The sequence below is a fragment of the Fundulus heteroclitus genome, chromosome 11 (genome assembly GCF_011125445.2).
Source record: "Fundulus heteroclitus isolate FHET01 chromosome 11, MU-UCD_Fhet_4.1, whole genome shotgun sequence".
Taxonomy (NCBI): domain Eukaryota; kingdom Metazoa; phylum Chordata; class Actinopteri; order Cyprinodontiformes; family Fundulidae; genus Fundulus; species Fundulus heteroclitus.
Window position 1 is genome coordinate 23,819,433 of NC_046371.1, and position 15,300 is coordinate 23,834,732.

The following is a 15,300-nucleotide window of genomic DNA, read 5'->3' on the forward strand; positions in this document are numbered from 1 at the left end:
AGCAATAGACCAAAGTAGAGAAAAAAGGTGAACATATGTGAGGCCATGGGTTTTTATTGCAGAGGAAATGGTTTAACGCTCTGACGGTCACACTAGACTAGAATAAGAACAATTGTTTATCCTCCAGATTCTGCCACAGCGCATAAAACCACCTTCCCGACCGGTTTGGACTTCTCAGTCAGACAAGTGTCCATGCAGAGACAACCTAAGCACGGCACACAAAATCATTTAAAGGTGCTCTCCTCTTACTCTGCGTTGTCAGTTCCTACGAGGTGTTAAGTGTTGCAGAACCCAAACTTTCCACTTCAGTCTCATCTGCTGAACAGATCTTGGTTCAATAACCTTCAAAAATCAATTCTGCAAACCCAAGCTGCATGTGTGACTTTCTGCATGTGTGTGGCAATGTAAAGCCCTTTTAAGTACCACATACTCTGACATGTAAAACCTTATAACGCGGCTTTTTTTAAATTATTTTCACATGAAAATTAAACCCATTTTGTCAAATCTGTTTCCTTGTTGTCCAAGTGGCAACAACTCCTGTCAAATAAATTCAGGCCATAATGACGCACTAAATGACAACTCTGCTTAGAAACTGCACAAAAAGCCAGGATTGCAAGATGAATAATGTAGCTCTGAAGCATGCCGGCCTAATAAAGTAGGAGCTAAAAAAAAAAAAAAAACAGTCAGTGATTGATATTTCCAGAAGCAAAGGCAGCACACAGCCATGATCCCGAGCAGCATTTATTAACACACATGGAAATAAAACAAGGTTATCCTGTTTAAAAAGACATAATGACACCAAGTCACTCCTCCTCCGTTCATTGTCTATGACAAAAATGACATTGGATAGATTTTATTAAAGCTAGAAGAAGTTTGTACCTTCACTCCATTTTAGTGGTAAGCCCCCTTTTGTTTGGCTTAAAATAATAAAAAAAAAAAAAAAAAAAAAACATTCACACTTAAGTCAGTGCAGATCAAAAAAAAAAAAAAATCACAATTAAAAAGTCAGATAAAGTGTTTCTCTTTTAAAAAAACTGGCTTTCTCCTGTGATGGACAAATCGACGAGGTTGACGCTAAAACAGACGGTGAACAAATAGAGCTAAAAGGTTTTTTTGTTAACAAAGAAACGCTGTACAGGGGATTTTCAAACACTACAGGTGGGAACTTTTGCAGCTGCAACATCCTAAAACACAGTCAAGGTACAAAAATCAGCATTATTTCTGATAATAAAAACGTTTCCTTACAACTGTAAATACGCAGCTGCAACAACATTATAACTAACCAACAAACATTTCAATTAAAAATCGGGTATTGCCTTTTTTTTTTTTTTTTTTTTTTTTGAATGCCAAGACTTTTTCCAGAAAAAAAACGTAGTCATACTGCTAGGGTCTAGAATGGCATGTGAATCTGAACGAGTGACCCCCCCATGTGACGAGCAGACGTTTAATAAAAAAAAAAAAAGAAAGGTGATTAGTAACAGTCTGCCTTCTGGATCAGACACACCTGAACGTCCTCCACTGAGCAAGCTTTCATGTCACAGTCCCGTTCATACAGATTAAAAGCCTGCCGGTCTATAAGTTATACTTTAAAATATCTGAAGTACAGGAAACTGCATCGACAGATGAATCAGACTGTGCACACAAAGTAACACACACACACACACACACACACACACACACACACACACACACAGAGCAGCAGGGGAAACTCAGGAGCTGCTGCTCTGTGCCCCCGTCTCGTCCTCGCGCTTCTGCCGTTTCTTCGCTCGGATTTCATTCATGGCTTCCTCGATGGAGCGAGTGTCTCTCTTGTTGGCCACCGGCACTGCCGACAGAGAGTCAACCACAGCGTGAAGGAGGAGGAGGAGGAGGAGGGTTACAACCAAACGTATTTAGCCATTTTGCGCGTATCCTCACCACAGCCGTACGTCCGGTTAGCCTCCAGCGTGTGGGCTGCGTCCTTCGCGGCTGACGTGCCGATCAGGTGGCTGTACTTGTCTCTGTAGTTGGAGTTGGGACACGCCTGCGTCTTTTCCGTCTGAGCGGACGCTGCCTCTTCTAACGCAGCCTGCTCCTGTGGGAGGGGGAAGCGGGAAATGAAACCGGGACAATACTCCCCCGGGTGACTTGTGAAGATGTTTGTGTCCGTCACTTTTTCACGTCACAAACACAAACGTCGATGTTCTAACAGAACGTCGGGCTTTAGGCCAGTGAAAAGAACCCAATACATGATTTAAAAAGAAAGGTTAAATTAATAAAAAAAATTATTATGTAAAGTTTGTATTTGTATTGACTGCATACATGAAGAGCACCGCTATCAGGTACTCACTTGGATTTAGATCCTACAAACCACCAATGGCTCTACGCTCTTTCAGGAGGAGTGGACGCTGCTTGTCGAGACTAGATGCGACCTGCTGGGTTTCCTTAGACAGGAAACTTTATGACCAATCTGTACGATTTGATTGAAATTGCCTTTGTAAAGTGCCTTAAGATGACATGTGTTGTGAATTGGTGCTACATAAATAAAACTGCATTGAATATGTCTCTAGCAGTTATGAAGGACGTACAGCAGGCATGGTTTGGTCTCTAGGATTCAGGCTGTTGGTATTTGCATTTTAATGTAGGGCTGGACGATAATTCAATAACAATATATATCGATCGATAGACGTGTGGCGCGATAGAAAAAAAAAGAGTCGATAAAAGTTCGATAGAGACAGTTTTCCTTCCTTCCTTTCAGCCTATCATATTAGGTGATGCTACAGTCACTACTTCCTCTTGACCAATCGTAATCGTGGACCCATTGTGCAACGAGCGCAGGGAATCAGTGCAAAATGAGCTACAGTCTGTGTCCTTACACGCCACAGCCTCAGACCTCAGCCCTGCGTCAGCCTCTCAGTTATGAAACCTGAGGAGTAACTAGTGTACTATTCCCACCTAAATAGGCTATTTTATTTATTTGGTATATTTATTTTGGTCATTTTACTGGTCACTTTAGTTTATTCTTTGTCATTATTTAATAACATAACTCAGGTCTCTTAAGTTATTTTTCTTTAAAAAAAAAAATCTGTTATGGTTAAAAAAGTTGGTTAAATAAAGATTTAATTTTAATTCTGTGTTTGTGTTCTTTATTAAAATTAAATCATTTAGCAATATCATAAAATGCCCAGGCAGAGCTGCACATAAAATATGGTTTTAAATATTTTCAATAATTATCGATATCGATCAATATGCATTTTTTTTTTATCTTTAAGCTTTTTTTTCTATATCGTCCAGCCCCATTTTAATGCGCAACTTCCATATGTTTATCTGGACACGACGCAATAATTCACCATCAACGAGTCAGACGAATGAGAATACAGTTCCAGAAGTAGAGCATCTGATTTATAAGAGGGCGCGATCTGATTCATAGTAATAGTGAAAAAAAACAAAAAAAACAAACGTATAGAAATACAGACAAGTCTCACTTTGAGTCTGCGCCGCTGCTCTGCCAGCTGGGGATCCCACTCCTGTCCTTTGCGGTACGCCTCCAGCTCTTCGTCGGACGGAGCAAACTCCTGCCGGGGGACGCGGCGTTCATTAATCTCCTTTCTCCTCCACCAGTAGTTAAATGACACACGGGGCGACGCGCTTTCAATATTCAACATGTTGGCGAGAGCAAAGAGCCCGTACCTTTTTAAACAGCATGACGTAGCGGCTCTCCTCGTCCTCGCCGAAGGAAAACGAAGTCAGACCCGCCACTTCTGCGACGTCGTGCCTACAAGAGAGGCACAGTCGGTTTATGTCTGCTTCCGCTGGGAGGGCTGAGAGAGAAGCAGGATTACTCACAGGATACTCCTTTCGATCTTTCCCATGGGGTTGTATTTTCTCTTTTGCTGAGAACTGTCTTGGATGAAATCAGACACCTCCTTCTCCATCTGGATTTAAGGTGATAAATCGGCACTTTGTTAAAGGGCGACCACGCGTGACTTAGGAGAATTAAATTGTGTTTGTTCAACATTAGGGTCTCACCTTCTTCCTGAACTCCGCTTTCTTTCTTTTCTCCAATTCTTCCATCTTCTTTAGTCTTGCAGCTTGCTCTTTAAAAGAAAAAAAAAATGAATTGAGGTACATAAAATGGACCATCTTCACTTGAGCACATCAAACCAAAATGCTAAGACAGACAGGCTCCAACCTTTAAAACCCACACTTCAGATGACACAAATGTCAAACCTTCAATCACGGTTCTCAAGTCTTATTTATTTCAAGTGTACAGTCTAGCTTTTACAGTAACGCAGGTACATCTGGAGAAACCAGTCTTAAACTCAGGTTCTCCAAATATCTTCAGGTTTGCTGCAGCTACTTGATTTATTGTTTAACATTAGAAGATTTATTGAGATTTTAAAAATATTGAGATAAAAAAAATAAAGAGATACGATATAGATGAGACAATATCGTTTATATTGAGATGGTTTTCGTTGCGTTAGAATTATACTTTTCCGTATTCCAGGTTATTTTTAAGCCGTTTCTCATATTTTTGTTAAAAAAATGTGCCTGTGAGACATCTGGGATAAAGCTTTGATTCACAGATGCCTTTTTATAGTTACTTTATGAAAAGACAAAAAACACATTGAGATAAACATTGTATATCGGCATTCAGCCTAAAAAAATATCGACATATTGTTTTCTGTCCATATCACCTAGCCCTAGTTTAACACACACTTTACTTGCACAAAAATACCGTGCAAAAGTTTTAAATCTCTCCCAATTTCTTCAAAATTAATTGTTAAAGGACAAAAAAAAAGCAGCAGGAAAACATGGATTAATCATAATCAATGTCCCAATTTTCAGCAGCCTTCAAGAAAATACTTGCGTGATCTTTTAAATAAATACAAGTATTCACCCAAATCAATCAATATTGATGAAATACTCAAATGAGGGTGTCATTGAATAAATTAAAATTCAACATGAACAATAAAATAATCAACTAAACATTACATTTTTTTTTACATGTGACGATTAGAGGTTGTTATTGTTTATTCATAATTTACATGACATTTTTTTTAAATCAATGACAAACTCGTACGTTTATTTTATTCATATAATATATCTATTAAAAGTTTGATTTAAAGCATTAATATTTCTTTCAGCTCGTAAGATTGTGGTCTCTTTGTCCCACGGTACAACGTGGTGCTTTTAATGTGCCTTTAGTCTGAGCTAAAAGTAAAGGCAGTAGTTCAGGCTTTACCGAATAAATATATCGTGAGGCAGGATATAGATCGGTGTGTAGCAGATAGGATAGAAATGTGAGGTAGATAGATCGGTTGTTCCCTGAGGACAGACCGGAAGCGGTGTTTGTTTACAGCAGCAGCAGCAGCAGCCCGGGCCGCGCGCGGCTACTCAGTGAACGCTAAGCTGCGCGTGTCCACTGAGGCGGCGCCACGCTCCGTTCAACACAGCTTACGTGAAACCGAAAGCTCGACTGTACAACGCTAGCAAAACAAATGCTTAGCTTGTCCTTTAAAATTTAGACCTCCGCTGGCATCCTCGGCCTAGCACCGTGTCACCGCCTCACACAATCACAAAGCGAGTCACTATTGAAGCGGTCTGCCGTGTACCTCGAGCCTTTCGCCGGCTCTCCTGGTCTCCGACTGTCGGAGGTTTCTCCATCGAGTTTAAGATCGATCCGAGGAGGTCCGCCATCTTGCAACGATGGCGCACACCCGCTAGCAGTCCACCGGTTTCTCCCAAGTACACCTCGCTGCAGCCTGCGGAAAGGGGGCGGGGACGGACCACTGTCAGTCTCATACCTTATATGGAAATGGGACCATTCCACTCCGGAAATTAAGGGGGCGCCAGTGACACTATTTCCTGTACCAGCCGTGTTATAATAATTATAATATTAATAACGCCATTTGTTTGCCAACCATAAATCAAATTAATATTTTAGAGACAAATGTACATTACATTTACAACACATTTATCCATCCACACCTATCCCTATAGTGGGATCGTTAGGGCTGCTGCGATGGATCCTGGACAGATTCCCAGTCCATCGCAGATTAAGAAAACATCCATCCATCCATTTTCTGACCCACTTAATCCCTTATGGGGTCGCGGGGGTGGTTGGTGCCTATCTCCAGCGTTGAGTAAGAAAACAGATATAACCAAATACTTGCTAGTGCTGAAGTTCGAATAACAGATTTTGATGTTTGAATGGTACTCTTAAAATAAATAAATTCAAATCTAAAATATAATAGCCTTTGCCTTATTTAATAAGGACTAGATAGAAAAGAGGTTTGGTCGGTAAGGCATTTAGACAACAATTTTGTCCAATTTAGTATGTCCATTTACAGTGCACTTTTGTTCTGTTTATTTGCCAAATATTTCTCTTATTATTCACATTGTGAATACAATTTACAAACAAACCAAATGACTTTTGAACTTCTAACAAGTGGCATTCCGAAAACTAAGATATACTTCTTTGCAGGCGACCTGGCTCAACTATTATCATTGTTTACCATAATGTCTCATTGGAAACTTTTCTACATAAAACTGATTGGTGTCCCACTATTCCATTTAGAATTTCCACATCAATTCTACCAACTGCAATCGATTCATAAACTGCGCTCCAAATACCTTAAATATCCACTTTTTGCTAAACCAAAAGGGATTCATTTGAAACTTTAAATGTAGCTTCAACCTGGAAAGACTCACACAGAGATAGGTTTTAGAAAGTTTATTTGACAAGAAATAATCTTTGGCGCTCGGAATCCGTCAGTAGACATGGTGCTGGTAACCGGCAGAGAGAATGATCCGCTGTGGATGAGGGTTTTTTTTCTATATGAAAACCTTTTTGAATAAAGTCACTGGATACATAAGTTAAACCAATGTGTAAATTCTAACTATAACTATCTTCATCTTATCTGCTCAGCGAATCACTTGATCATGCACCTCTGTCCCAGCCTAACGGCGGCGGTCTCATCTCCTCCACCCTTCATAAAGTCCGGCTTGATGTGTGCTCCTCACCTGAGCTTTCCTCACCTCCATCTGGTCTCCACCTTTGTTCAGCATACATTAATCATATGTTTGCAATATGACTATGTAACCGAACAATGTTTTTCTCTGTGCTTGCTTTATTACAAAAAAAAAAATCTAATTCTGACTGGTAAAACATAAACAACTTAGCTGTATGTCGGATTTGTAAAGAAAATTTCTATTGATTCCAGTCATTTTTCAAAGATTTTAGGAAACATTTTATTTAAACATATAAAATATTGCAAGTTATTAACTTTGATTGTATGTCAAATTTTTAAAACAAGATTATCAAAATGTTAAACAATGCTGTTACAGTATAGTTACAATAACTTTATTGGTTCTACTCTCTTTAGAACATCTTACAGCCACAATGTAACTTTTTCTGGAACCGACAATATTTCTATGAAAACTAAATGAATGAATGAGCTACAACAAAAAGAACATTCAAAAATTTACATAATATTGAAATAACTCAAAACGAATGACCGCACAAGTTAAAAGGCAAATGTGCTTCATCAGAAATGTTTTAAAATGGCATGTCACACACACAAAAAAAAAAAACGAACAATGTGTGACAACAGAAATATGGAAAACAACTGATTCATTCATTATTGACTTTCAGGGCAGCGTCCGGGTATGGCATCACAGTAGTAACGAGGGTACTCCCCTTCCATTTCTGGTGAAGCCCACACAGTCTTTATATGGCCGGTTGCAGGAAGAACACGTTTCGACCCCAAAAGGAATCCGATTTTCTGCTTTGAATGACTCTTAAAATTTATCCCAGTGGATCTCACCTGTTAATAAAAAATATATTTCACGTAGTTCAAATCTAATTTTGCATGTTTAAAGTGAAAATATTCAAAGGTCCTTACCATCCAGCCAAGCAAAGTGAGTCTTCTTCCCGGAAACTGGGTCAGACACAATGGCTTCAAAGCACTTGAAGGTCGATGCCAAGGTGTGTCTTGGCATGCCAGGGTGAGGTAAGCTGTGTCTCCCTGTGCTAGTACCACCTCCTGGAGAACAGCTTCAAGTCCATTCAAAGGCATCTGAAAATAAAAAAAATAAAAAAACAGGTGCATTGCAAGACAGTCATACCAGAAGAATAGCTATGACACGTGATTATGAGTGAATCTTACCTGTAAGATTGGCGATATCCTTTGCACCTGCATGGTGAAGAGCATTAAACGCTAGTTAATACTTTATATCGCTCAAGATCTTATCCTTTCCATCTCTAATGGTATAAAAAATGCTGTCCAAATAATGAATTTAATTTTTGTTTTAAATCATTTAGGGTTTTAGTGTCATTTGCACATTGTAAATTTAACTTTAACGTAAATTTAAGGACAAATCGTAATAGCTACTGACATAAAAGGAAAAGGTTAGTACTCATCAGGAAATATACAAATGATTGGTATAAAAAAGGCATGTTTGAAATTAATCACTGTAGATTTTTTAACTTTATTGTTACTGCTTTGTAGGATTTAACAATTAATTTTAGAAGTCACAATGGCTTCCAGTTAACAGATATATATTCTGCAAAAAATTAATTGAAATTGTAAAAGTGATATTGCTCAAACAGCCAAGGGCAGGTATTAACTAATTAGATTTACTCAATTATTCTGTAACGTTTGACAAAAAAAATAAAAAAAATAGGTCTATTTTTCCTTATGTTGTAATCTTGAGTAAATTTGTTGATACGCAACCCAATGCGTGTAATTTAACTGAATGAAGAACACATTTTAACCTACAAAAAAATAAAACACGATACACAGATAAATGTTGTTCATGCTAGGTTTCTTCTAACCTTAATTTGTTTTCTTGTAATAATATTTTTCATTTTTGGTTAGAAAATGCCGAACAGTGTACATAACTTCATTTTTATTCATGTCTGCTAAAATAAATGGGCAATATTACATCGCACATTATGATCAGTAAAACAGGACTTAATAATAGCCATCTCACAAAATACTTTGTTACTCTTACTTGTGTGTAATTTTGTTTTTGTTTTTTTGCACAGTTACTTATTAAAAATATATTGAAGCAGTGCTACTCGTTATTAGAGCATCACATCTGGGTACTACACCCACATATGATGACAGCTGTTAGTTTATAAAAAATATTTGACTTTCCAGAAATGTAACATTCATGTTCCAAAAACACATTTAAAAATAAAAGAAAAACACTTGAAAACTGATAAGCATGTAAAAAAAATATTTTATATTTTTCAAGTGTTACTTTACATACCGTTATGTTGAGCCATAGCAGCTTTTGCTATATGGTTCTGTACCTTGTGCGACTCATCGGCATTGTATGAGCAAGGGGGACATCAATATGTTGCAAATAGATAGATGCGTGGATCTGTGTGATTAAAATAACAAACAAATTCCATCTAATGGTGCCCTGCAGGAAAATAATTATCTATGCTACATGTTAGCCTTCGCTGTATAAATTACGAATTTCACTTGTCTACAGCTGTTAATTATATTTTAAACCTAATCTAAAAAATGATTTACTATGTGAAAACAAGTTTTAAGAAGGTAAAAATACCTTTTGCTGACTTCGTAGGTTTTGCATTATGGATCGTGTGCCGAACATCAGTGGAAGAACCTCTACTTCTTTTAATCGACTTCTCAACTCCGCTTCTTTAAGGTACTAGTGATAATGAAAATAGCGCCCCCTTCATTTCCGGAGTGCAATAATCCCATTTCCATATAAGGTATGGGACTGACAGTGGTCCGTCCCCGCCCCTTTCCGCAAGGCTGCAGCGAGGTCCTTCTCGTTTCTCCAGCCGAACACGGTTGCGCATGCGTGTTGGGGGAAGGTTTAGTGTTCTTGCTCTGTGGTGAAAATGTGCATTGGAGGAATCTGCTGCCACCACGTCCCCAAGAGATGTAGTGCTGCTGCAGAGAAAGCCAACACGTCGTTTTTATCGATTCATGGCCGGGGTTCACCATTTCCACGTTGTGTTTCAGAATAATAAAAAAACAAAACAATAAACACATTAAAGTTACAGGATGTTCCTTTTTTAGGGAGGAGAGAACAACTTGTACAAGACTAGCTCTCAAATCAACTTTACTTAGCACTTTTCAAACACAAACGTAAATCGCCCTGCTAACACAGACGCTTGAAGAATATGTAAGACTAACAACAATGATAAAAAGAATTGATATAGTTAAACCCAAAATGATTTACATCACAGGCACATTTAGATGCAAAACAATTGTCCTTTGAGATCAGGTTCGGACAGAAAATGAGACAAGAAAATGAAACAATTTAAAAGCGGAATCACTTTTTTGAAAATTATGTCTGTTTTCTTTTACATTTTATTAAAAATAGAATAGTAATCAATAATTAAAGAATGAGTAAAGAGTTGTTGGGATGTCAAAAAAAATGTGGGGAAGTAAACAATATGTTTTAATTTGCTATTTAATGGTAATAAAGTATATTTATTTAATATTGTCACTCCTGGTGGAGATCGGTTCATAGGCCCTAAAATAAGTAGTTGTTATGAACAGGTGACCCCAGGCTCCCAACCTTCACAATTCTCAAAGTGAGCTTTATTTTTGTCCCATTCATCCTCATCATAAATAAGGATCTCCATTCGGCATTGTCTGTCACAATTTGAGCTGTTTTAAACTTGTTTAAACCTATTTTTTAGACTCCAGATATGGCCAGGTTTAGCTGTATAACTATCCTCTTATGGCTATTTCCTGACTTATAAACATCCATCTACCTTCTTTAAATAGCATGTTCTCTTGTCTTTTCCATTTCCAAAAGTGCACTCTATGTAAAAGACTGTTTTGGGTCCTATAAATACTCAATGGGTGCAGGAAGTTAAGTACTTAGATATTAGTCATTAAGTTATTAAAGATCAGCTGAAAGATGTGAAGTGGATGAACGTTATCAGATAAAACGCTGAATATTTCAGAATCACTCGCCGTAAGATTTTGCTGCTACAATGAAAACAAACGGGTTTTGAGACTTATTTCACATTGACAGCAGAGGAACCAGTTTATGGGAAGGGTCAGGGTTACTTCAGCAACTTATTTGTATACCTTTTATTTCAAACTAAGTCCTTTTCTTTGTGAAAACTTGTGAAGTAAGAGCAGATTCTCATTTCTTAAGATGAAGTAGTGTGCATGTGGTATCTGGCCTTTCACCGATGCTGACAGAGGACAGGATAAACACCAAGCAAACATCTTTATGTAAGCACCAGAGGGCACGCTTTACAAGCGTCTGTGTGTGTGTGTGTGTTCATACCTTTTTATTGTTGTAACAATTCTCCCGTGCGTCACCGGGGCATGTTTTGTGCAAGCGTGATTGTTGTTTCACAGCATCAGCAATAACTGCGGAACTACTGCCATATTCAGATGTGCAGAGAGGCCTGGATGAGCAGAAGGCCCAGACGTGAAAACACAGACAGGAACCCAACTGTACTGCTAAGCAAACATCTCCTGTAAATTCAACCTTTGCTTCACTGGAGTTTACTCCTCCGTCCAGCCCAAAACAGGGTGTTTATGTAAGTACCATTCGACACAACAGTCCCCTTTTTCATTTTCAACATGTTGGAAGCTAAACAATTTGCCTGATAAGTTCCCAAAACGGGAGAGAGTTTCAGGCAAAGCACTGCGAGTGAACCTCAATAGTTTTGTAATTGTTTGTCGGGTAACATGACAGCCCATGGCCTCCACGCCCCAGACTTTTCAACTTCCAGTGATGCTCTTGTTGTTATTTGGACAGACGGGACGGACTCCTCCCCCCCCCCCCCTGCCCCCCACCGTGCTTGAAATGCTGTATAAATGCAGGATCAGTGCGTCAGCAGCAGTGTCTGAAAGCTAATTGGCGCCCAAACATGAAGGGACTGAGTTTGGTTCTGCTCGTTCTTCTCCTGATGCTCGCGACTGCAGAGGGTGAGCAATAGATGTATCCATTTTGCTACTTTCAGAAACCAAATCGCTCCCTTGATAAAAACAATTTACGCTCACAATCTCAGCTGTTAGTGTTGCTCTAAAGGTCAAACATTTTATTTAGATATTCCTTTCTCATCAAAACTAATGGAAGGGATGCTTTGTATTTTGTTTTTTTTTGCCATCAGGAGACGATCCAGAGATGCAGCATTGGACCTGTGGGTACAGAGGACTCTGCAGACGGTTCTGCTATGCCCAAGAGTATATTGTTGGACACCATGGTTGTCCTCGAAGATACAGGTAAAAGTGTTGGGACATTATCACAAGAAGACCCTACATGAAATCCTTTGGTTAAAAAAAAAAAAAAAAAGCAAGACGAGTTTAAATTTGGTCTGTTTCTGTTGCCTTCCAGGTGCTGTGCAGTGCGTTCCTAGCACTCTGCCGGTGGTCCGGAGATGCCTGCTTGATGCTAGAAGACCTCCGGTATATTCTGCGCAGGCGGCCGGGACACTGCTTCTCTCCCGTTGCCCAATTTGGTCTCCAAACATCTTGGTCTTCAACAGAGTGTTTCTGAAGTGTTGTTTCGCAAATTGAATTAACAGCCATTAGATAAAATATTAGAAACGTCACATTTTTTGCGCTTGCCAAACTGAAAATGTCTAGTTTGTGATTTGCTTTGCCGACCAATAAAGGCAATATAATAAATGTGGTGATGTTTTCATTTATTACCATCAATTTTCTTGTCTAATTTACAACCCCACTTTTGGTGGGCTTCTTTGAAATAACAGTGTGGAAAGCAGACTGAGTCGGGTCTGGCATACTTTTTGCTGGTTGCTGCACTGGCAGGAGACAATGGCGGTCAAGTGACTGACCCAAATAGCTGTGATGGAGCCCAGCTTTTGTGAATGAAGTGTTATGTCTCTGGTCTGTTTATGTTGTTTCGCCGTTCGGTCTGTCTGGACAACGCTGCCGGGGAACAGACGGACGACGCTACAAAGCACCAGTCGCGGCTGCGAAGCAGATTCATTGTCGCTTTGTTTGCTCTGCGTTGGATTGGAAGGTCAAATGTCTCTGGTAGTGGAATTTGACTTTTCAGTGTTATTCTCTCTTTGCAATATTTTTAACTACAACCCATAGGTTCTCTTGGACCAGACAGATGGTCCAAGAGAACAACAGAATGAGCCAGTAGGAGATTGATGCGTGTGTCACACAGACACGTAACACGAAAATTAAAAAATATGATCTAAATTGATTTTATTTAAGACAGAGAAGCAACAGCTATTCCTATTGCTTCAAATCCAACATATTGACTGTTACAGTGATGTTATCTAATCTATACCATGTATTTAGATTTTTGTACCTAAACTAAAATTTTAAACAAACAAGTAAATCTTACTTGTCCGCACAATATACTTCCCTTTTAGCCATTCTGGTCTTTAGAGAGGAAAGCTTGAAGTTTATGAATCTGATGTTGGCTAACAGCAGTTAATTAGTGGGGCTATCTGCTCCTGTAGCAGTTGTCTGCTCAACAGAAACACACCGTTCGTAGCTTTGTAGTATTTCTACAGTGGTCTGGCTGGATGGATGGATGACTTGATGGACAGACAGGTGGACGAACAAATTGATAAATGGGTGGACAGACAGATGTGCATCTTTTATCAACAACAAAAACAACAGAAAGGATAAAGTAATTTTAAGAATTCAGATATTCATCATGTTGTCCAGTGATGTGCATGCCATGAAGGCTAAAATTTTAAAATTAAAAGTACACACCTTCCACAAATCTTTTTTTTTGTCAATTAAAACTGCACTTGTATTAAGTCTAGCAATAAAATAAATGCAAAATAGTTTAATCAGACAATACGTCTTATTTTAAAAATAAAATAAAGAAATGCTCCAATTCAGTATTGATTCATTTTTTGGGTTGTTTTCCATTTTCTTGGTCTAGAATCTTATTTTACTACAGCACATTCTCAACAATAAGGGGACGTAGTACAGTTTCACTTTATTTATTGAAGTCTAATGAATGGGTGTGCCCACGTATGCTTTTGCATAAGTCATTGGATGAGTGTGGTCCTATTTACTATTAAATTAACTATTTTTCCTTTTGAGAGTATTTTCATTTGTTTGCATCTTTCTTGTAGGGCCTCTTAGCGTTCACAATCACTGGAAGGACTACAAATGACCCCCAGGCCACACTGAGCACACCTGATATAGCCAGTGGGACGGGAAATGAGGAAATCAATATACCTTTCCTGTTCAATGGATTTTAAAAGTGTGAAGACTTATGCTAAAAATAATCTGGTGTTTGTGAAACCTTTAATGCGACAATCATCCTAAATCACAAGAAGGAAAAAAAATATGATCAATATAGTATATGTGGATCTGAATCTCTGTATTCTATAGCGTTAAATGCAAATTAGCATTTGCAGACGGAGCAAAACATAAACATGCACGCATTGCTCGGTGCAGTTTCTAATGGTTTTTGCAAAGCAACAAGTAGCTCTGAGCAACTGGAGTCTCACAGGTGTCTTTACCCTGGCAGTTTGTATTAGCAGTACTTTCAATCATAATGCCCTTTATGTTACACCAGTGGTCGGATTTAAGGCAGAGGTTCAGATCGTCTTTGAGATCAAAGGGCAAAAATGTTTAGAGTTTACACCTTCTTAATATTTGTAATAAAACGTAGGCACATTCGTATTTATTCTAAGAAGCCTACACAGGCGTACATCAATAAATTAGAAAATCTTTGAAAAGTGAACTGCTTTCCGTAAAGCGTTTCAAGATTGAAACTCATATATGGACTTGTTACACCCACTAGTCTTTATGCTTGTTTTATGATTCTGCCTTACAGCTAATAAACAACTCTCTGCTCCTCAGAAATGTTAAATATTACATAAGACCAATACAAATAGAAACATGGCCATGTTACCTCCTCCACAATAATAGAGGAAGGCGTGGGATAAAACATGACTTACACAAGTGTGGCAGAACAAGGATAACTGCAGCCTTGAAATGATCTTGATGCAAAGATTTTAGTGGAGATTCACAAGATGACTGCAGCTGAGGCCAGAGCTTCACGGGCCATCGTCACACAGCCTCCTCCAGGACAGAGGCTACGACTGTCACGTTACTTCTGCTCAGCCTCTCTTGAACCAGAGACGGTGTCTAAGACGTCCTGCTTGTTGCTCAGCGGTCCAAAGTCCTCTTCACATGGGGGAGGAGTGGAGAGGCACACAATCCAGTCTCGTCGAGCCCCACTGTGACATTTCTTACACTCTGTATAGGTTTGGGGAGTACATCATCTGCTGGTAGTAGTCCAACATCAGTGCCCTCAACCAGGAAATATTACAGCATTTCCTGTGGTAACAAATCTCAT

General features: G+C 38.8%; 2 protein-coding genes and 1 long non-coding RNA gene across 3 annotated transcripts; 1 reads left to right on the top strand and 2 right to left on the bottom strand.

Moving 5' to 3' along the window:
• Nucleotides 1–723: 723 nt before the first annotated feature.
• Nucleotides 724–5,724, bottom strand: spag7 (sperm associated antigen 7). Its single transcript, XM_012855356.3, has 7 exons — nt 5,595–5,724; nt 4,009–4,076; nt 3,826–3,914; nt 3,670–3,754; nt 3,465–3,554; nt 1,918–2,074; nt 724–1,825 (listed from the first exon to the last, which is right to left on the bottom strand). The coding sequence occupies exons 1-7, from the start codon at nt 5,677–5,679 to the stop codon at nt 1,710–1,712; spliced, it is 690 nt and encodes a 229-aa protein (XP_012710810.1). The 5' UTR covers nt 5,680–5,724; the 3' UTR covers nt 724–1,709.
• Nucleotides 5,725–7,205: 1,481 nt separating this feature from the next.
• Nucleotides 7,206–9,792, bottom strand: LOC118564562. Its single transcript, XR_004931931.1, has 5 exons — nt 9,562–9,792; nt 9,259–9,372; nt 8,151–8,177; nt 7,887–8,060; nt 7,206–7,808 (listed from the first exon to the last, which is right to left on the bottom strand). It is a non-coding gene; the product is annotated as an uncharacterized LOC118564562 (long non-coding RNA).
• Nucleotides 9,793–11,630: 1,838 nt separating this feature from the next.
• Nucleotides 11,631–12,612, top strand: defbl2 (defensin, beta-like 2). Its single transcript, XM_036142629.1, has 3 exons — nt 11,631–11,924; nt 12,110–12,221; nt 12,334–12,612. Exons 1-3 carry the CDS (start codon nt 11,867–11,869, stop codon nt 12,353–12,355), a joined length of 192 nt encoding a protein of 63 aa, XP_035998522.1. The 5' UTR covers nt 11,631–11,866; the 3' UTR covers nt 12,356–12,612.
• Nucleotides 12,613–15,300: the final 2,688 nt, after the last annotated feature.

Bases quoted from the DNA above. Each gene is read 5' to 3' on its own strand.
- spag7 (XM_012855356.3), bottom strand. From the start codon at position 5,679: ATGGCGGACCTCCTCGGATCGATCTTAAACTCGATGGAGAAACCTCCG. The intron at 3,555-3,669 runs GTACGGGCTCTT...GTCCCCCGGCAG, and splicing joins ACGTCATGCTGTTTAAAAAG to GAGTTTGCTCCGTCCGACGA. The intron at 2,075-3,464 runs GTGAGACTTGTC...CCCCTCCCACAG, and splicing joins AGCAGCGGCGCAGACTCAAA to GAGCAGGCTGCGTTAGAAGA.
- defbl2 (XM_036142629.1), top strand. From the start codon at position 11,867: ATGAAGGGACTGAGTTTGGTTCTGCTCGTTCTTCTCCTGATGCTCGCG. The intron at 11,925-12,109 runs GTGAGCAATAGA...TTTTGCCATCAG, and splicing joins GATGCTCGCGACTGCAGAGG to GAGACGATCCAGAGATGCAG. The intron at 12,222-12,333 runs GTAAAAGTGTTG...GTTGCCTTCCAG, and splicing joins GGTTGTCCTCGAAGATACAG to GTGCTGTGCAGTGCGTTCCT.